The sequence below is a fragment of the Rhea pennata genome, chromosome 26 (assembly GCF_028389875.1).
Source record: "Rhea pennata isolate bPtePen1 chromosome 26, bPtePen1.pri, whole genome shotgun sequence".
Classification (NCBI taxonomy): Eukaryota; Metazoa; Chordata; class Aves; order Rheiformes; family Rheidae; genus Rhea; species Rhea pennata.
In genome coordinates this window covers 646,764-667,489 of record NC_084688.1, presented here as the reverse complement: position 1 = coordinate 667,489, position 20,726 = coordinate 646,764, and the positions used below count along the sequence as shown (strand labels likewise).

Sequence of the window (20,726 nt, the reverse complement as noted above, 5' to 3'; positions counted from 1 at the left end):
GGCACCCTGCCGAGCCCCGCTCCCGCCCCGGCACCGCCCGGGCCCGGTCCGCGGCGGGGCAGCCGGAGCAACCCCAGGAGCGGGGAGCCCTCTGCGCGGGTGGCCGGTGGCGGCCCCCCCCGCGATGGTGCAGCGCGGCTGAGCCCCCAAGCCCTGCTCCACGGCCCCTGGGGCTCCCGCAGGCTCCCTTCCCCGCCTCACCAAGGCAAGAGGGGCCAGGGCTGGAAACGCAGCAGCACCACCCGCCTCCCGGCACAGTGAGCAGACACCAGCCTCGCCGGCTGCCCTGGCGCAGACCCTGGCAGAGCCCCGAGCTGCCCCCAGCCCCATTCCCAGAGACGAGGCAAAGGCGCTAATGTCAGGCTACCATTTATTGTAAAAGGCCAGCGGTGCCCGCAGTGCCCTGAGCAGGCTTGGCCAGGGCCATGAGGAGGTATTTAAAAGTGCTATTTACATCAAGCTCCGGGGTGCGAGGCCCCAGGGCCTGTCCCCCAGCCGAGATTCCCTCTCTGATCCCCCCCAGCCGTCTCAGTAAAGGCTCTTAGCAGGCCCCGGGGCCTGACTCTTGGTCAGGTCCTTCCCCGACTGTCCCTGGCACTGCCCAGGGCCGGCGTCGGAGGGGCTCAGGGCTGGCGTTGGCGGGATGTCCGTGCCCGAGGGGCAGCCCCAGGCGTTGTGGCAGGTGGCACCGGGGTGCTCCCCTCGCTTGCCCATGGTGAGGATGCCCGCAGCGTGGTTGCCGGAGCCATGCAGCAGGCGGTAGAGCCTGCTCTGGAAGGCCGGCGGGACGCTCTTCCTCTTGCCCAGCGTGAGGATGCCGGCGGCGTGATTGCCCATGCCGTGCAGGAGGTCGTAGATGCGGCAGGAGCAGGTCTTCTGCCGGCAGCACTCGGGCACGTTCTGCCGGGCAGTGGCCAGGGAGCAGAGCAGGAGCAGGAGCAAGAGGCAAGTGGCTCTCTGGAGCTGCCGGAGCAACGGGCCGGCGTGAGCACAGGGACAGCTGGAGAGACAGGGCCGCTCGGCCCTGAGGCACCACCCTGCTTCTCCAGCGCGGCCAGCCAGGCCACGCCGCCGGGGCGTCCCAGCTCCAACGGGGATGGAGCCGCTGCAGCACGGGGCCAGGCTTGGGGACACAGCAGGAGGGGACAGGGCTCACGGCAGGTCCTGGCCTCCCATCTCTGCTGCCTCGCTGCCCCAGGAAAAAGCTCTCTGGAGAACAGCCCTGGGGCATCCCCCTCCAGCACTTGTGGCGCCGGCAGCCCTGCACCCTCCAGGGACGGGGGAACCCTGCAGTCCTGCTCCCCGCTCCCCGGCCAGCCCCACGGACGAAGGTCCCGTTCACGCTCCGACCGCATTTCCTTCCCACCGCAGGGACAAGCCGCAGGTGTCCTCGCCGCGACACGCGCCCTGCTCCGGCGCGAGGCAGCAAACGTCCTCCCTCACGGCAGGTCACGGCGGGACGTGCAGCGACAGCCTCCGTGCCCAGCCCGTGGCACAGCGCCGTGCACCGTGCCCCCCAGCGGGGCCGGGCCCCGGGTCCCTGCCCGCGCTGCAGCCTCCCCGGCATCGCCTCCCTCCCGGCTCTCCCACCAGGGGCTCGCCCCCCGCTCGTCCCCACCTTGGTGTTGGGTGCCTCCATCGTTCCTGGGTGTCTTCAGGTGGCCGAGCGGCGCTTGGGCATGACCGGCTGGGAGCCGAGGAGCAGAGCCACCCTGAGCCGCTCGCCCCAGCCACGGCGCTTTATAGGGGGCTGCCCCCCAGCCGCCCCCCGGCCGCGGCGGGGCCCAGCACAATAGCGCTGCCAAAAATACCCCGGGAAGCGGCGGGGCCGGGCGGGAGCGGGGCCGGTCTCCGGGAGACGCGCGCGCTTTGTTCCCGTAGCTCGGAGACCAGCCAGGCCTTTCCCCTCATTTGCGGAGCGGGACGCTGGCGGCCGCAGAGCCCGGCGCTAATGAGGCCGTAATTGCCTAAGGAAGCAGCGGCCGGGCGGGCACAAAGCGGCCGGAAGGTCAGCGCCGGCAGGATGCAGCGGGTCCTCTCCCGGCTGCCCGGCCCCAGGTGACAGCATCTCCCCGGCTCGTTGCTCAGGCCCCGTTAGGCTAATTACCGCTCCCGAACAAAGCGCAGACGGGGCTGCACGGCTCCGCGATGCGCGCCCGAGCCGGCACGGCCCCCCGCGCCACCAGTGCCCCCTCCCCGCTCTTCGGGGGCCCCGTGCCGGCCCTCAGCCCCCCACGTTGGGTGCAGGGGACGGAGCAGCAGGGCACTAACGCGGGTCTCGCGCTGCCCAGTCCGACCCCTGATCGCCCCTCACTCGTGGCCTATGCCCGGACTCTCTCACCCTGGGGGCAAATCCAGGGCATTTTCCCTGATGCCAAAAGCTACATCTGCTCCCCGGGTGCCGGCACAGCCCCTCTGCACAGCCAGGCCCTGGGGACTCCGCGGGGGACTCGACCTGCTGCCCCATGGCGAGGGCAGGGGGATCGGCTGTCGAGGGCCAGGGCGGTACCAGCCAGGCGGGTTTTCCCCGGAGCTTACAAAGGCAAAACCAGCAAACCTGAGTCCAGAGATGGGGCTGATCTTCCCGTGGGGCCGGCAGGTCGGGCACAGCGGGCTCAGGGGCACACGCCCACGGCCATTGCGGTGCCAGCAGCTCCAGCCGGCCCTGCAGCCGCGTGATCCCTCCGGAAACGGACATGGAAGGAGCTTGTGGGGACCAGGACAGACGGGAGCAGGGATGTCCTTCCCTGAACTCCCTGCTTGGGGCCCAAGCCGGTCCCCACGAGGCTTCACTGCTGTGCCGGCCCCGCTGCAGCCCTTCGGCCGCCCATGGGCACGGCGGAGCCCTGCCCACGCGTCCCCAAATGCCAGCGGGCAGGCCGGTGTCCCCGGGCCGGGGGCCACGGGTGATGCCGTGCTGCGGGAGCGCTGGGTCCAGGCCCCGGAGCCCCACGCCGGGGTCAGCACGACGCTGCGTCGCTGCCTCCTTCTGTCTCGGGGATGGGCTCCAGCGGGGCGCGCAGCCGGGAGGCGTCGGGCGAGGCCGAGCCGTTCCTGCCGATGCCGCAGGACTGCCCCGCGTTGTGGATCTGCCACAGGTTGTCCAGCGCCTCCGCCTTGGCGTGCTTGAGCAGGTCCGCCTGGCCCTGCGGCCGAGCGGAGACGGGCGTCAGGAGGGCTCCAGGGACGGCAGCGCCCGGCCGCGCGGTGCCGCGGCAGCCTCCCGCGGGGCCGGCTCCGGCTGTGCGCAGCCAGCGCCTGCCGCTGTCCCGGCCGGCGCACGGAGCCGCGCCGCGGCCGCCCCGCTGGCGCAGCCGCGGTCCCGTGGGCACGTCCCGCGCCGCCAGCACAGGACGGCGGGAACCCGACGGCTGCAACCCGACGGCCGCCTCGGCAGCGCTCGCGGCCGCGTCCCCCCCGGGCGCTGCGCCGCGGTGCAGGGGCCGCCCCGCGCGGGCAGCCTGCGCCTGCGAGCCGGGGGGCGAGGCCGAGGCGCCGGTTCCCAGCCGGCTCACGGACGACCCTTCGGCCCGCGCTGCCCGCGTCCCGCTCACCTTCAGCACGGTGATGTTCCAGGCAAAGCTCTCCAGCGCCTTCTGCAGCTTCCGGCCCCGCAGCCCCTCCTTGGCCTCGATGCGGTGCAGCTCCTTGTGGAAGTCCATGCCTGGGGCCGGGGGCGTGGGGAGAGCGCCGCTCAGACGGGCTCTTGCCCCGCCGCGGAGGCCAGGGGCTCGCTGCGCGCCCCCTCCGCGCGGGGCCGGCACGGCGCCCGCCCTGCGCCCCGCTCAGCGCCAAACCCTGGCGCGTGCAGGGAGGCAGCCCGGGACCCAAGGGTCCGCCCGGAGCACTGCGATGGCCCCCGGGAACGGTGGTGGCAGGGCCCTCCCGCGCCCCGGCCCCGCTGGCCCCCCCGCATCGTGCACCGCGTGACGTCCCCGTGAGCGGGTGCTAAATTTACCCCTCCCTGACACAGCGCCGGCGCCGGGCCCACGCGAGGGCTCCCACGCTCGCCCGCGCGCCGTCAATCAGCGTGCGCCCGCCCGCACCCCCTGCCCGGCGCCTCCCTGCACCCCCGGGTGTGGGCGCCGGCCAAACCCCAGGTGCTGCAGCTCCCCGCGCCCCGGGGTGCACGTTGGGCCCCGAGCGGCTCTTGGCCCCGGCGGCGTGGCACAGCCAGACTCTCGCAGCCTTTCCCGTGGAGCAGCGGAGCCCCCCGCAGCCGCTCGCCCCGGCCCTACCGCCTCGCTCGCACTCCCCCGCGTGCTGGCGGCAGCCGCCAAGCCACAAGCCACACGCTGGGGGAGATTTCCAGGCTGCCACAGCCGGGGAACAAACTGGGCTGCTGGCAGCGGCGCGGTGGCGGTGCGGAGCCCCCTTTCCTCCGGCGCACCCCGGCCGCCCGCGAGCCCCCGGGCCGTCAGCCGCCGCGGTGCGGCCCGCAGCAGGACGGGGCACCGGAGGAGCGGGGCGGGCTGCCAGCAGCACCTGCCTGTGTGGGTTCAGCCACGTGTCTCCCAAGTCACAGCACTCAGTTGCCACTTCTACCGTCAGCCCCAGTCTGTTATTTCTGCTGCTAATTATACTCTGGCGTTTGGCAGCTAATGACTCCTCTCCGCTTCCTCGTCAGCCTCCTCCGCGCTGCTCCCTTCCCTCCCCGCGCTTCCCACCTCCCCGTGGTCCCACCACCCCACGGCCCCGGCACCCTCCTTCTCGCGCCCTGCAGCGCTGCCCGGTGCACAGGTAAACCGCAGGGCTGGGCTCTCCCGCGCCGGCACGAGCCACCATGGGCCCTCCAGGTGCAGGTGGGTGCGGGACACACAGCCCTGCTCCTCCCGCTCCTCCCGTCCGCGTGCAGCCCCAAAACCGCAAGGCGCAGCCGTGCCCGTGCACCGGTGCCTGCAGGGATGCGCGCCCAGCCAGTTCCCAGCTCGGCGGCACGGCGTCCCCAGCACCCCGGGGACCTGCCGCGGGTCCCAGGGTGCACGGCAGCTCCGGCGCCCCAGGACGCTGCGCCCGCCCTCCCCGGCACCCACCTGCCTGCTGCGCCTGGATGAGCTTGCCGTACACGGCATCGGCAGACTCGATCAGCGTCCGGCTCGTCTGGATCATCTGCGGGAGAGGAGCAGGGCGGCATGAGGAGCGGGCGGCCCCGGGCACGCCGCACACGGGGCGCTCCGCCGCGCGCGCACCCTCTCCGCCAGCCCTCGCTCGCCGCGGCCAGCGCCTGGCCGGCGGCCAGGTCTCCTCCAACACAAAGGAAGGAAGCAGCTCCGGCTTCGGCTATTAATGGGATTTCTCCCACCAGGCGGGACTGCAGGATGCCCCCTGGACCAGCGCCGGCGCAGCGAACACCCCGGGCCGGGACGGAGCTGGGGCAGCCCGCGCCGAGACGCGGCTGCTATGGCCCCCCCGGCAAACCCCCCTGCCGCGGCTCTTACCGTCTCGTAGGCGGTGAGGACCTTGCGCAGCAGGTCGGGGATGGGGCCCTGGGCCTCCATGGCGGGGTACCGCTCGGCCAGGTTGAGGGTGACGCTGGGCGCGCTGTCGCTGTGCAGCAGCCACGCCGCCACCGTGATGATGCACTGCTTCATGTTGGCGGCGGGCGTCAGGCCGCACAGCTCCTTGAAGGAGACCAGCGCGTTCTGCGGGCAGAGGCGGGCGTCGGGGGCCGGGCAGGGGGCTGCCACCCCCTCGCCCCTGCCCTGCCTGCGGGGAGGGGCCCGTTTCCACCAGCTCTCTGCCCCAGGGAGGCCCCTTGTCCACATGCCCTCTCTGCAGCCGGGATCGGGGGGGACACCCAGGTGCTCCCCATTCCTCGCCGCCCAGCCCCATCCTGCCCCAAATGAACCCGCATCCCGGCTCCCACGGGTGCCACCACTGCATGGGCTGGTACCTGCACGTTCTCCCGCAGGTCGGTGGCCTCCCGCAGCGGCTGGGTGGCCGTCCGGAAGACCTCGTCGATGGCCTTAATGCCAGTGGCCTTGGTGGAGGTGTACTCCCGCACGCGGCGGCCGCAGCGCCCCGAGAGCCCCCGGCGGTGCCCCTTGTCCCCACCGCGGCGGTCGGTGATGGCCACGTGCACGAAGAGGGTGGCGTGGGGCAGGGGCTCCCCGGCCAGGGACTGGAGCGGGACGTGGCGGTAGCCAGGCTGCAGGCACTCAAAGGGGATGGTGTACTGGGCAATGAACTCGTCGCCGATGTAGTCGTCATCCAGCACCACGAAGCGCAGCACGGCCAGCTCCGGCAGGTTGATCTGGAACTCCAGGCTCTCGTCGAAGACCGGGTTGTCCCCGCTCTGCAGGGCCGTCTTGGTGCGGTGCTCAGCGCAGTCAGCTGGGATGCCGTGGATCTCAGCGCACACGTACGGCTCCACCACCTCCCCCTTGGCCCCCGAGCCTTTGGGCTTGGGCAGGTTCTGCCCGCTGATGACCTTGAGGTGCAGGAGCTGGGCAGGCACCCCCGGCAAGGAGTCCTTGGCGTTGGCACTGAAGTAGGACACCTCTTCCCGCATGATGGCAGGGCGGAGGACGTAGCCGCAAGCCCCGTTCTGCCGGAACCAGCCCGCGTTCAGGTCCATCATGAGCCCCGGTGTCTGGTAGTTCATGGCCACCATCTGGCAGCCGCACTTCCAGAAGTCCTGCGGGTTCATGTTGCTGGCGTCGATGCGCATGGGGCTGGGGTAGACACGGGAGAGGAACCGCTTGTTGTAGCTCACCAGCTCCGCGGGGCACTCGTTGGCAAAGCGCCCGGCCTCCACCTCGCTGAAGGAGCACATCTCCCAGTAGCGCTGCCCCCGCCGCGAGCTCTCAAAGTCCTGGAAGGGGACGGCCTGGCAGAGGCTCACCAGCTCCGAGAGCTCCCGGCTGAGGAGCACCCGGCGCGGGGCACCTCCCTCCGGCACCTCCCGGTCCTCCTGGCCCAGGCGCCGTGCCAGCTCCCAGCCTTCCTCCTCATCTGACACCTCGCCCTCGCTGTCCTCACAGCCGGACGGCAGCTTCTTGCCCTTGATGAGGATGCGGCCCTTGAGCTGCTCCGGGGAGGGCAGATAGGACTCGGCGGGGTTGGGGGGCTCCAGGTAGAGCTTGTCGCCCAGCGTCTTGCGCAGGCACTGGGCGGCGAGGCGCTGCTGGGCGGCCGAGCAGCGCACCACGAGGCAGAGGATGAGCGGGTAGGCGGAGGCGGCGAAGGCGTGCTGGTCGATCAGCCCCACCACGGTGCGGAAGGGCACGCAGGAGGCGGCCGAGGGGCTGGTGTAGACCACGGGCTCGCCGTCGGGGCCGTCCCACAGCACCAGTTCGATGCTGCGGCAGCCCAGGCCCAGGGCGCTGATGTAGCCGCTGATGTCCGAGCTGCCCCAGAAGTTGTCCTCCAGGAGGCAGGCGCTGTGGGCAGAGCTGATGTAGTAGTGGGAGAGGGGCTGCGCCATGTCCTGACATACCTTGCGGTGCTGCGGGTCAAAGATGGAGCAGTCGGAGGAGAGCAGGTAGCGCGTGAAGCCGTCGATGGCCAAGTAGCCCTTCTCCCGGCCCTCCTTGGAGGGCTCGTACTTGCTGACGATCTCCAAGCACTTCTCCTCTGTCACTCCCTCCATGCCCTGCTCCACCTCCAGGAACATCAGCAGATCCTTCAAGCCCAGGTACTCCTTGTTGCTGGAGAACTGCACCAGCAGGAAGAAGATCTCTGGCCGGGTGCAGAGCTCACAGTAGGCCTCCACAAAGAGGTCACAGGCAACATCTGTGCCCATACGGTCACTGGCTTTCTGCAGCTCCTTGAACTTCAGCTCGATGGTAGAAGCCTTCATGCCTGGGTTCAGGGCTTTGACGAGCTGCACAGCCCGGGACACAGGGATGCAGCCAGACTTCTCCAGATCGGCGAGGTCGAAGACGGAGGAGATCCAAGAGGTCCGAAGGCTGGGGTGGCCGGTCCCAGGTGCCTCGGGTGTGTGCTTCCCATAGGACACCAAGTATCGGAGCCCCATCACCCACGCACTCACCACGTCGGCCGAGCTAGCCACTAAGTCCAGGGACTCGTAGTTCTCTCCATAGATGATAGAGAAGGCACATTCGTCTGGGAACTGGTCAGAGAGGCCATTGCTGCGTAGGATGGGGGTCTTCTTACCCACACGCACCTCTTTGACTGACTTGATCTCAATCTTGGCCTTCTCCGAGTCCTTCTTGGAAGGCTCCCAGCGCACAGAGCGCATGTCCGAGTCCAGCACGAAGAAGCGGCTGTACATGCGGGAGTTGGAGCGTACCTTCTTCAGCTCGCAGCCTTCCAGCATGAAGGAGATGCAGGCGGCCGTGCTGTTGATCTTCCGGTCATTGGGCATGGTGCTGAAGGACACCGTCTTCTTCTTCTGCACGGGCCGCTGCCGAGAGCCATCCTGCCAGGGCAGGGAGAAGGGAGCAGAGCTGTCAGGGCCAGTCCCGAACAAGAGGGCAATGTCAGGCGCATCCCTCCCACCCCCGCTCTGCCCTCCTGGCACTCTCCTCCCACCCTGTTCCCACCTCCACGCCGCAGGGTGCCCCGGGGCCGCAAAACCAGCCGGTGCAAAGCCCAGCTGGGACCCCAGCCCCATGCCTCGCCCAGGAGCTGCAGGCAGGCGGAAGGGGACGAGGGGCCAGGCCTGGCAGCGGTGCCACGGCCGAGCCCCGGGCTCAGACCCCTCAGGGGAGCCCGCGAGGCTCTGCAGGGACACGGGGCCGGGCTGCGGCGGGGGAGGCCGCGGGGGCCGGGAGCTGGAGCAAACACAGCCCTCCCCGGGCTGAGCTCCCGGCCGCATGGGGACCTGCCGCTCCTCGCTCCGGGGCTGTCCGCAGCACAAAAGGGAGGGAGCAGCTCCGCTGCAGCCCTGGGGCCGCGCTCCCGGGCACCGGGCACCACCGTCCCTCTGCCAGGACGCCCGGCAGCGCAGCGCAGAGCCCACCCCAGCCCCAGCCCGGCCCCCTCCCCAGGCGCTGGGACCCCAGCCGCAGCCTTCCCCACAGCTCACTGGCCCGGCTTATTTTAACTCTGCTTTCCTTCCTTCCTTCCTGCTCCCGGCCTCAAGCCGGATCCTTCCCCGCTGCTTGCTCCCCCGCGGAGGCCCGGCCCTGCGGGCCCCCCCGCGCCCGTCCCCCCACCGCTGCAGTGGGGCCCGCGCCACCGCCCCTGCGCGCGGGTGCAACGGCGCCCGGGCAGGGACGCCGCCGAGCCGGCCCCACGCCTGCCTCCTGCCCGCCGAGCGGGGCAGAGCCCTGCACCAGGGCCGCGGCGGCTTCACGGCGCTGCCGGCGACCCGTGCCGTGCCCGTGCCCCACGCCAGCCCTGCACCATGCCGTGCCCGTGCCCCACGCCAGCCCTGCACCGTGCCGTGCCCCATGCCCTACACCAGCCCTGCACCGTGCCGTGCCCGTGCCCCACACCAGCCCTGCACCATGCAGTGCCCCATGCCCTACACCAGCCCTGCACCGTGCCGTGCCCGTGCCCCACACCAGCCCTGCACCGTGCCGTGCCCCACGCCAGCCCTGCACTGTGCCGTGCCTGTGCCCCACGCCAGCTCTGCACTGTGCCGTGCCCCGTGCCCCACGCCAGCCCTGCACTGTGCTGTGCCCGTGCCCCACGCCAGCCCTGCACCGTGCCCATGCCCCACGCCAGCCCTGCACCATGCCATGCCCCATACCGTGGCCCGCAGCATGCCTGTGCCGTGCCCCATGCCATGCCCATGTCCCACAGCATGTCCGTGCCCCACACCAGCCCGGCACCGTGCCATGCCCTGTGCTGTGCCCCACACCAGCCCTGCACCGTGCCACGCCCCGTGCTGTGCCCGTGTCCCACAGCATGCCTGTGCCCCATGCCAGCCCTGCACCGTGCTGTGCCCCATGCCGTGTCCATGTCCCATGGCTTGCCTGTGCCCCGTGCAAGCCCTGCCCCATGCCTGTGCCCCATGGTGTCCCTGTGCCCCATGGCGTGCCCTGCACTGTGCCCCACACCAGCCCTGCACCGCGTGCTGCCTCCCAGGGACGGAAGGGGGAACCGTGCCACCGCTCAGAGACGGACGGGTGGGGGGGCAGGGGGAACAGCAGGGCTGGCAGCGTATTATGGGATGGATTTCATTAAGCAGGGCAGCGGGGAGAAGATTTAATCCACTTCTTTAAGATTATGGTGAGTCACCTTTAATCTGGTGGCGGCTCCAGCACAGGCGGGTTCCTCCCAGCTGCCCGGCTGTGGGGGTGGTGGGGTCCCCCCAGTCCCCAGGAGCTTTCACATCTCCATCATCCGGATGGCGCAGAGTGGGGTAACACACTGGGCAAGCGTGTCCCAGCCTCTCACCCCACGGGGCCTGCATCTATCCCCCCGGGGCCAGGGAGCCACGACCCAAGGGCATCAGAGAGGCGGCTCGCTCGCCGTAGGATGGGTACGCAGGCGGCCCCCCATCTCCATCCCGGGCAGAGGGAGCCCGGCCCCACGGCAGAGCTGGCTGCACCCGCTGGCACGGGGTGGGAGCAGGGCCCCTGCCGCCAGCGAGCCCAGTGGGGAAGCAGCACAGGCCAAGCCACCGGCACGGCTGCGGCAACGCGCTTCCTGCGAGCGGCAATCTCAGCGCACCGCCGACATGCAGCACGAGACCTCGGCCCCCGCCGTGGTGCCAGGGACGGCCGCTTGCCCCAGCCGCTGCCCCGCCGCCCGGCCCGACCCCTCGCCGAGCCCCCACGCCGGCCCGGAGCGGAACGGAGCGCAGCGCACCGCAGCCCGGGCAGCTCTGCACCGGGCCCGCCAGCAGAAAACAGGAAATCCATCCGGAAAGGAAGCACAGGGTGGGGGGGCCCGCGCACATCAAGCGGTCGCCGGGACCTGCCCCCGGCTGCACCAGCGCCTGCCCTCGCCCACCGCAAGCGGCCGAACGCACCTGCCGCGGGGCGCAGCCTGCCGGCACCCCGGCACCCCGCGCCCGGCCCGCCCGGGCTCGCGCCGCGGAAGCGGGGGGCTGCGGCAGGCCAGCGGGTGGGCTGCAGCACGGGCGCGGGCGGCGGGGCCCCCGCGGCAGCCCCCTGCCGCGGCGCGCTCCGCGGGCCCCGCGCAGGCGAGCCCGGGCTGCGCGCAGCCGCGTGCGCTGCGCGGGGTGCACCGAGCGCGCTGCAGCAGCCGAGCGCGCTTGCATCCAGGTACCGGATGGAAGCGACCGCATGTTGCCTCACTCCTGCAACCGCCTGCCGGGTTAATACACCCTGCTCAGAGAAAGGAAGAGAAAACCCGCCGCTGCCAGGCAGCCCATTACACGGGCATTTTACAGGCCAGCTTCAACCCTGGGGACGCCCTGCTCATCCGCAAGGGCTGCGCGAGGCGCGAGCGTGGAGCGGCACCGGCGGCCGCCGCTCCATGAAGGTGATAAGTGGGTCGGTGCGGGCGGACACGGCGCTCGGGCCCGGCCGCCCGCCCGGAGCGAGAGGAGGATTCCCAGCCGGCGGGAGCGGGGCGTCCCGCGCCGCCGAGCCGTCGCCCTCGCGCACATCCCACCCGCGCGCCCCGGAGCGGAGCGGCGCCGGCGGGGACGCCTTCCCCGGCGCCCGGCACAGCCCACGCCCTGCGCTAAGCACCGCTGCAGCCAACTACCTGCTGCGATCAGCGCCCTGACCGCAGCGGCTGCGGGAGCGGACTCGCCACCGGCGACGCAAAGCACCCGGGGGCACGGGAAGTGCCGCCAGGCCGCGGCCGCCCCTCCCTTCCCGCGGCTCGTGCCGGCGCGGCAGCTCGTGACGGCCGGGACAGAGGAACCGAAAGCTGCCGGGGTCGAGCCGTCAGTGCCGGACCCGGAGCGCCGCAGCCCGGCGGGGGCAGCCACACCGGCCCCGGCGGGATCCCTTCCACCGCCCGCGCCGCTTGGAGCCCGGGAGGCGGAGCGGCTCCCGGCCCAGCCGCGATGCAGCTCGCCAGCGGCCGCTTCCCCGGGTCCGGGGTCCTCCCCGAGGTCGCGCTGCCCTGCCCAAGCCGGGGGCACGGGGCCGGCAGCGGCCCCACGCCGAGCGGCCGGGCGCAGCCAGGCTTTTCCTCCGGGCCTTTGTTCCCTGGCAGGAAGAGGGGCAGGGACACATCCACTCCCCGCGGCACCAGCGGCCGCTACCCGGCCCAGGCGGCCACAGCTTCCAGCCTGGGGGAGAAAACCGGGAACAGGTCCTCCTGCCAGGACGCGGCAACGCCAGCTCCCCTCTTCTCCGTGCCGGCAGCCAGGCGCCCCATGTAAGCTGCTCCCCCAGCCCCTGTCGCTGCAAAGAGCCGGGTCCAAACCACCGGCACGGCCAGCCCCGCATTCCCCCTGCCCCGGCCGGCTGAGTCGCGCTTTCAGATTTGCTCCTCCAGCCGTTGCTGGAAATCCCGTAAAATAACAGAGCCTTCGGCCCTTGCCACACGTGCTTCCAGTGAGTCACCAGCCAGTCTCTGCCCTGCCCACTGCCCCACGGCCACAGCTAATTGGTACCCTGCTTGCAAGCAGCTCCCTCCGGCCCGGCCCGGGGAAACGCCGGGGCCGGCCCGGCCGCAGTGCTGCCCCGCAGCACGGGAATGGCCTGCCCTCAGGAGCCAGGGCCACGCGGCTGCTCCCGGTGCCCGGGGTCCAGCCCTGCACGACACACCGGGACACAGGGAGAGTGCAGCCGCCGGCACCTGCGCGGCTCAGGGTGGCGGGACGCAGCCGCGCCAGCATCGGGGCCCCACGGCCCTCCAGCACCCAGGCCCCGAGGGGTCTCAGGTGTGTGTAACTGGGACCGGGACAGACCAGGGCCACCGTGTGAGCTTGACCTCCTTTGCAGCCAGGCCCTCCTCCCCCCACAAGCTCTGGCTCGGGGCCATGCAACCTTCACGTAAGGCCAAATCCCGCCGTGACGCACAGTAGCTACGAGAGAACATGCTCAGCCCGGCGCAGCAGCGAGCAAACAGGAGAAACAGCCGCTGCGTGCGATCGCCCCGAGCCCGCGCAGCCCCCTCCAGCCCCTCCGCGGGGAGGCTCGCGGGAGGCGTGCTGCAGCCTCTCGGCCTTCCCGAGCATCTGCTGCCAGCCCTGCTGGCTGCAGACAGCGGAGCAGATGGAGCTCGGGCTGCCGGAGGAACGGGAGGACCCCGCGAGGTCCCTGTGGCAGCCAGGCGTTCGGCCGGCGCTCGCCACGCACCAGCACGGCCGGCAGCGGGTGGCCCGCCGCTGCGGGAAGCGCCGGGAGATCTCCTCGCCCGCAGCAGCCAGGCGCTCGCCCCCGCCGCCCCCCAGACCGCGGAGGGGGCTGAGCGCGGTGCCGGGCAGGGCGGAGGAGCTGCCCGGCGGCTGCGGCAGGAGCTGGCCACCTCCCTTCGCCCAGGTGACATGGTACCCAAGCCAGGAGCCCGGGGAAGGGGCCGGCAGCACGGAAGCAGCCCACACGCGGGGTATTAATAGCAGCGGAGCTCCACCAGCTTAAAATAGGCTGCCGGGAGGGGGGGTGGGTCCGGGCAAAGGCAACCTATTGTGTCGGCCAGGAGCGCCGACGGAAGTGCAATCAGGGGGGCTCGTTTGGAGAAACGCACCCGTGACCTGCTGTCCAGCGCACAGCAGAGCCCTGGGACCCTCCCCGAGCCACGGCCCCGCGGGGTCCCCCCGCCACAGCGCAGCTCTGGAGCGAGCGCTCGGGCTAGCATCAGCAGGCACCGGCCAAGCTGGGCCTGAGGCTCAACACTCTTGCTTTCGGGAGAAAGCGGCTGCCAGATCGCCCAGCACCCAAGGGTGTCCCAAGCAGGACGAGGCGCTGCTGCGATGCGGCTTCCACCGCAGGAGCAGCGGTGGGCACGCAGGGTGATGCACAGGAACGGCGGCGGCTGCCTGGGGCGGCTCAAGGCCATGCAGGAAGGACAGGCCCGGCCCGGGAGCGCACAAAGCCCGCGGCGGGCTGTGCCCTTGGCGAACCCACAGGGGCAGGCGGCCGGGGGGGCCACCCCGGCGAGAGCAGCCCCTCCGCCTGGGAGCAGCAAGCGCTGCGCCCGGCCAGGCGGCCTCCCCAGCCCCGCGCCCCCGGCCCAGGAACCCACCAGCTGCCCCGAGGGTGCGGGCACGGCCCCGGCCTGGGAGCCGGGCTGCACCGCGGAAGCCGCCCCGAGGGCACCGCGGTGCTGAGCGGGCGCCGGGCCGGGGCCAAGGCCTGCTCCCGCGGCGCCCGGCTCGGCACGCCCCAGCCCCACACGGCTCGGCTCGGCCCGACCCCTCCAAGCTGCCGGGGATAGGGATCGGTGCCAGGACTCCCCGCTCCCCGCCGAGCGCCCCAGGGCCGGCCCAGGGGGGCCGGGGGGCTCCCGCCGCCGGGGCGGGGGCCGGTGCCCGGGGGGCAGGTGCCCGCGGGGCGGGGGGGATGGGGGGGTCCCGGGGTGGGGTCCCGCGGGTCGGTGCCCGGGGGCCGCTCTCACCTTCATGATGCTGGCGCGGGGCGCGGCGGGCGCGGGGCTCCGCTCCGCCGAGTCCTCGCGGCTGCTGCTGCCCGAGCCCGAGCCGGGGCTGCCGCCGCCGCCGCCGCCGCCGCCGCGGGGCCCGTTGGGCAGCGGCGGGGCGGGGCGCGGCGAGCCCGGCGGCGGGGCGCCCCGGGGCCCCTCCGCCATCCCCCGCGGCCTCAGGGCAGCGGCCGCCGCGGGGCCCCGGGCGCCCCGGTGCCTGCGCCCGCCGCCGCCGCCGCTGCGGGCTCAGTGGCGGAGCGGGCGGGAGGCGGCGCGGTCGGGAGGAGGGACGGGGCCGGGGCCGGGGGCGGGGACGGCGGCGGCGCGGCCGCCCCCGCCCCGGGCTGCTGCGGCGCGGAGCGGGGCCGGGCCCCGGCGCCCCGGGACCTCCCGCCGCCGCGGCCGCCCGCGCCCCCCCGGGCCCCCGCCCAGCCGCCCCGCCCGGGGCCGGGGCTGCCCCGGCCCACAGAGCCTCCTGCTCCGCTGGGGCACCCGGCCAAGCCCGCACCTGCAGCCGGGCACGCAAACCCGGGCACCCAACCCAGCCTGCACCCTGCAGTCAGGGACCTAGACTCAGCCTGCACCCTGCAGCCAGGCACCTCACCCAGCCTGCACCCTGCAGCCAGGCACCCAAGCTCTGCCCACACCCTGCAGCGGGGCATCCTGCAGCCTGCCACCCAAACCGAGCCCTTGCCTTGCAGCCTGCCACCCTAACCTGACTGACAGCCTGCAGCCTGGCATCCTGCATCCTGACCCCAGCCCCAGCTGCACCCTGCAGCCTGGTCCTGCTCACCCTGATTCTCCAGCCAAGACTGCAGCTCCAGTAAGATCTGGGTTTGACCTGGGGCTCTGCCATCATGGCACTGCCTGGCACCTCCATCCACACAGCCCAGGTAATGTCCAGTGCAGGGCAGGACCCCTGGCCATGCAGCACCCAGCACCATGCAGGGGGCAACAGGCAGGGGATGAAGCCAGGCAGTGCTCCCAGTGCTGTAAAGGCCTTCTCAGGTCCCCAGAGCTATTTTGGCCCATTTGAGGCAGTTCAGAGCAGCAGCCTCTGCTCCTGGCAGCACCAGCCCTGGAGTGCAGCAGCCCAGTAGCAGGCCCACACTGTCCAGAGCCACCACGCTCTGCTGATTATGTGCTGCCAGGGCTGAGAGCGGTCTAGTGTGCTGCTAAAGCACAGGCAATCACCCCAACTTGGTCATTGGCAGGGCAGGCAGGAGAGCATACAGCCAACAGGGCAGCCTTTCCAGGGACTATGCAGGTGTGGGAAGCCAGAGCAAGCCCAGGAGGACCTCCCGCAGAAGGAAGGTGCCTGAGGGCAGGTGAGAACATGCAAGCTTGGCCTGTGCATGCTTCAGAGAGCATGGGGTAGCTGCCATGCTGGCAGCTGGGCCAGCGCAGCGCAGTAGTGCTGGGCCCCCACTTTGGCTGATGCAGGCAGCTCAGTGCAAGGGGCAGAAATGCACAAGCACCATGTCCCACAGCTGAGCGAATGGAGGAGCAGGCCCCAGAGACGTGTGCAGCTTGGCAGGGACTGCCACGGCCGGGCAGGGACGATGGCACTGCCCAGTGCACGGGGTGCGTGGGAGGCTGGTGGCGCAGCCCATGCAGGGCACACACCTGCAGGACACACCTGCCTCGCTCTGTTCTGCTCTCTCTCTTCTCACTGACCCTGGGAGGAAATGCCAGGGATGAACGCACGACGGCCTGGCCCGCTGCAGCTCCAGTCCGGCCCTCACCCGCTCACACCGGCAGCGGGGAGAGTTCGGCCAGGCGCCTGGGGCAGCTCCCCGCAGCAGAGCCTCTCGCCAGCGCGAGGCTGCAATTAGAGCTGGCCCGGCTGTGCCGGGCGGAGCAGGGGCCGCAGGGCGCAGCGCCTCCGAGCAGCCCTGACTCGCGGCTGCTGGAGTTGGCGGCAAGGCCTGGCCCGCCGGGGGGCCGTCAGGAAGGGCCGTGCTCCCGCGTGGTGGCAGCAGGAGGAAGCAGCCCCGCTGGGCTGCCCGGCAGTGAACGGCTGCACAGGTCTCTGCCAGCACAAGGATGCCCGGGGTGTCCCACAAACGTGCCAGAGCCCAGCTTCACCCTCCAGGCATTAAGCCAGCAACCACTGACCCCTGCTTTCCAATAAATGTCATCATCCGGGCCTGTCAGCACCATGCACACTTGATGCACGCTGGCCTGGGACCAGCATCCCCCTCGGGACCGCAAGCCTAGCTCACATCCTTGCCGGGCAACATGCTCTGCAGCCGCAGCACCATTTCTCCCCCTGCTTGCAACAGGAATTTTGCTTCAGGCTTTTCTTCCAGCAGGGGAGAGGGGGGCGGGAAGAGGCCTTAGCACGCTTTCCATGCCTGACACCGTGGGGGATGCTCTGTGCGTGTCTGCAAGAGGACGACTTCTGCCAGCGGCCTCGCCTGCCCCCAGCCCGGGAACAGCTGTCTGCACAGCAGGTTCCCTGAGCGCCATGGCTCAGGAGCCCTTGAAATAAATCCTTAACATGCAGGGCAAAGAGCTGGGCCCCCTCCCCACCTGGCAGGTTTGTGTCTCAAGCACAAGCAGCCAGATGCTCCCAGAGCCCTGGGAGGAGGCTGAATTGATTAAATATTCATGGCTGGCCCTGCCTCAGGCCCCAGCATCAGGAACCGACAATGAGAACTTTTCAATGAGAGGAGAGTCAGGGCTGTCATCAAGAAATCTCTTAATGGGGATTAAAGAAAAAAAAGCAATCAATCCCAGAGCAGTGCCCTTTATTATTTTTGAGAGATAATCCTCCTTTATTTCACTTTTTTTTTTCTCCAGTCATTAAAAGCAGCCCTTGCTGGAGCCTATTGTTTCCTAAACCAGCGGAAACGCCCTGGAGCCTGGCTCAGGGGCTGTTCCCAGGGCCTGGCTCGGCTCTGGCTCCGGCAGCAGAGCTCGGCAGGTGACGGGGTGCTGGCTTTGCTTCCCTGCTCAGAGAGGACCACACACCCCTCCACGTCTGTGCCGCGGCCCCGGCAGGGCCAGGAGAGCGCCGGCACTACTGGCCAGCCCGGGGGGGTCCCACGCTGGCCCCGGCCGAGGGCCGGCTCAGCCGCCCTTGGGGACGGGCGCCCCGGCGGGGCACGCTGCAAGCGCTGCTGCGTGGCCGTGCGCGGAGCGTCTCCTCCGAGCAGCGGCCGGGCTGCGGGGAGCCCCGGCCGCCCTAGGAGACAACCGCGTTCTGCACGGCGGAGAGCAGCCGCCTCTCCCGCAGCACCCTGGGCATGGGCCGGGGGCAGCCCACGGCCTCCCGCAGCCGGGCAAAGGCCCCCGCCGCCACCAGGTGCAGCCGCAGGGGCCCGATGCTGCCCTTGAAGCGGAAGGATTTATAGGTGGGGAAATCCTCCTGGAGGCAGTGATCCAGCTGCAGGCAGAGGGGGGAGGCTGCCTGCACCGCTCCCCACCCCGCGTTTCCTTCCCGCAGCGCCACAGCACCGTCGTCCCCCCCCCACCTCGGGCATCCACAGCCCCGGCTGTGCGGGGCGGGGGGGACGCGGCAGCACGAGCCCGCTGCACGCCCCGCCAGCCCGGCGGGTCCCGCAGCCCCCGAGGCGGCACCGAGCCGCGGGCCGCCAGGCAAGCACTGCCACCGCGCGGCTGCGGCCGCCGCTCCGCGGCCCCCCCGCTGCAGCCACGCGACGCGCGGGAGCAGCCCCGGAGCGGAGCGTGGCCCCGGAGCGCCGTACCTTGTAGCGCTGCCCCTCCGACAGGTCCCGCACACCCTGCAGCTCCACGAAGACCTGGTAGTGGGGGGCACAGGCCCCCGAAGAGGCACCTGCAGCGGCACCGCAAGCACGTTAAATCCACCTGGGAGGGTCTGGCGGCCGGGGCTGGGGCCGCGCAGAGTGGCGCGGGGTGAGGGGGCTGCACCGAGGCGCCCGGCAGCGCTTTCGGGGTCGCTCACCCAGCAGGATGCTCTCCACGCACACGTAGTCGACCAGGCGGGCTCCCGGCCACGCGGCCACGGCGCGGCGCAGGCTCTGCAGGAAGCGCTCCTCGGGGATGCTCTCGCCCCGCACGCTCAGCGTCTGGCTCTCCCTGTGGGGCAGAGGCCCCGGTGGGCGCCCCGCGCCCGGACACACCGCCGGCTCCTCCCTGCGCCGCAGGACGGACCCCACCGGGGACGGACCCCGCTCGGCAGGCTGTGCCCTCACCTGCGCACGGGCTCCACCACGGGACACTGCTTGTGAAACCCGGCCACCCGCAGCACCTCTCCCGCGCGGCACCTGCACGGGGCGACGGCCAGCGTGACGGGGGGGCTGGGGCCGACGCGGGATGCAGCCCGCCCGCGGCAGGGCGAGGGGGGCACCTGTACTCCCCGGGCCGGGCCGTGAGGACCAGCGCGTACTCCCGGCCCTCCCAGAGCTCCCCCAGCAGCGCCGTCGCAGTCTCCTCCTGGGCCGGGCAGGGCAGGAACTCGCAGAAGGCCCACTCGGGGCACAGCAGAAAGCGGGGGCTTGGCTCCTCCGGCCAGAGGTTCACGCCGAGCAGCGCTGGGCAGAAAGGCGGCACTGGTCAGCAGGGCCCCCCAAGCCCTACCAGCATCTCAGCCGCTCCCTCGGAGTGGAGGGAGCCTCGTGGGTGGCGGGAGGCTCCCGGGAGGTAGAGGGAGCTTCGGAGAAGCCCGCAGGTCTCCACCAAGAAATGATGCGTGGAGGTGCACCGCTTCTGTGCTGGGGCAAGGGGGGCCGTGCTGCTGTGCAGCAGCGGGTCTGGGGCAGACCCCGGCAGGGGATGCTCACCTCCAGCAGCCCAGTAGAAGGGGGAGTAGAAAGGGAGCCCCTTGCAGTCCTCCTGCTGCAGGGCATCGCTGTAGAGCTGCTCCCCTCCATGCGCCGTCCCCACCACCACCACCTGCAGCTGTGGCCACAGGCGCCGCGCGATGCCCTCGAAGCCCCGGGCGCACTCAGCCCGCAGCTCAGCCGCCCGGGCGGCGTCGGGCACCAGCAGCGCCTGCAGCCGGCGGTGCGTGCCCGTGGGCAGCTCGAGCTGCGGGCTGAGCCGCCCCAGCGCCAGGTCCTCGGCCAGGCCGGGCCAGCCGGCGCGCAGGGCCGCCAGCGCGTCGCAGAGCTCGGAGGCCAGCCCGGCCTCCAGCACGCGCAGGCCCCGCTCCCGCAGGGCGAAGAGCAGCTGCAGCCGCAGGGCCGCGGCCCGCGAGGGCACGGCGCCTGCCTCGGCTGGCGTGCAGTACAGCGTGGGCAGGGGCCAGCCCGCCGGGGCGCGGGGGCTGCCTGGGGCCCAGCAGAAGAGGGCTGTGCCCCGGAGAGCCAGCGCCTGTGGGAAGGTGGTGCGGAGGACATCCAGGTACAGCAGGGCCCCCTGCGCAGAGAGAGGTGGGAGAGACCCGTGGGAGACACCCAGCCCCACGCGATGCTGCAACACACTTCCCGCTGCGGGGCTGCAGCGTGCTGTGGCAGCCTGGCTTCCCCCCCTACCTGGAAAGGGGGGTCCGCAGCCCAGCAGCTCCGGAGCAGAGCCCAGGGGCCCAGCAGCAGGAGCGGAGCCTCTGGCCCACCCGGGTCCCCATCAGGGCTGCTCAGCATCAGCGGGTGATTCTCCCGGAAAGCGTCCGAGCCTGCAGGAGAGAGCGCGGGGACGGTCGGTGCCATGGGATACGCGCCCCGCCGCCCCCCGGGGCCCCCCGGCCCCGACGCGGCGCTTACCTGGGGCCGACCCGGCGGGCAGCAGCTGCCGCAGCCGCCGCTCCTGGCTGCGCCGCACCTCGGTGCTCCGCAGCTCCAGGCGCCGCCGCTGCCAGCCCGCGGCGCGGCGCAGCACGGCCCGGGCCAGGCGGTGCCGCAGCGCCGGGGCGCCGGGCAGCGCTGCGCGCACCGCCACGGCCACGGCCACGGCCACGGCCACGGCCACGCACAGCGCCGCGGCCGCGCACACGGCTACCAGCATCGCGGCGCTGCGCCCCGCCGACCCTGGGCTCCGCGGTCACTCCGGCCCCGGGGCCGCCGACGCCGACCCGCGCACCGCAAGCACCCGGGTACCGTGCGCGCTCCCCGGGCACCGGCCCCGTCCCCAGCACCCACCCCGCGCACCGCAAGCACCCGGGCGCCGTGCGCGCACCCCGGGCACCGGCCCCCTCCCCAGCACCCACCCCGCGCACCGCAAGCACCCGGGCACCGTGCGCACACCCCGAGCACCGGCCCCCTCCCGAGCACCCACCCCGCGCACTGGGCCCCCTGCACCGTCCCGCACCGTGCAGGGACCCCGGGCACTGCAATCACCCCGGCACTGCCCAGTACCGAGCACGGCCCCCGGGGCAC

At 72.0% G+C, this 20,726-nt stretch overlaps 3 protein-coding genes across 3 annotated transcripts; all 3 read right to left on the bottom strand.

Annotated features, from left to right (window-relative positions):
• Positions 1–353: 353 nt before the first annotated feature.
• Positions 354–1,133, bottom strand: HCRT (hypocretin neuropeptide precursor). Its single transcript, XM_062595433.1, has one exon. The coding sequence runs from the start codon at positions 835–837 to the stop codon at positions 529–531; it is 309 nt and encodes a 102-aa protein (XP_062451417.1). The 5' UTR covers positions 838–1,133; the 3' UTR covers positions 354–528.
• An 11-nt stretch (positions 1,134–1,144) lies between these two features.
• On the bottom strand, positions 1,145–14,589 carry LOC134151143 (inactive phospholipase C-like protein 2). Its single transcript, XM_062595432.1, has 6 exons — positions 14,401–14,589; positions 5,894–8,383; positions 5,439–5,642; positions 5,034–5,109; positions 3,555–3,664; positions 1,145–3,146 (listed from the first exon to the last, which is right to left on the bottom strand). The coding sequence occupies exons 1-6, from the start codon at positions 14,587–14,589 to the stop codon at positions 2,961–2,963; spliced, it is 3,255 nt and encodes a 1,084-aa protein (XP_062451416.1). The 3' UTR covers positions 1,145–2,960.
• A 2,571-nt stretch (positions 14,590–17,160) lies between these two features.
• Positions 17,161–20,467, bottom strand: GHDC (GH3 domain containing). Its single transcript, XM_062595701.1, has 8 exons — positions 20,115–20,467; positions 19,887–20,026; positions 19,194–19,770; positions 18,761–18,944; positions 18,606–18,677; positions 18,356–18,489; positions 18,138–18,226; positions 17,161–17,815 (listed from the first exon to the last, which is right to left on the bottom strand). Exons 1-8 carry the CDS (start codon positions 20,353–20,355, stop codon positions 17,615–17,617), a joined length of 1,638 nt encoding a protein of 545 aa, XP_062451685.1. The 5' UTR covers positions 20,356–20,467; the 3' UTR covers positions 17,161–17,614.
• Positions 20,468–20,726: the final 259 nt, after the last annotated feature.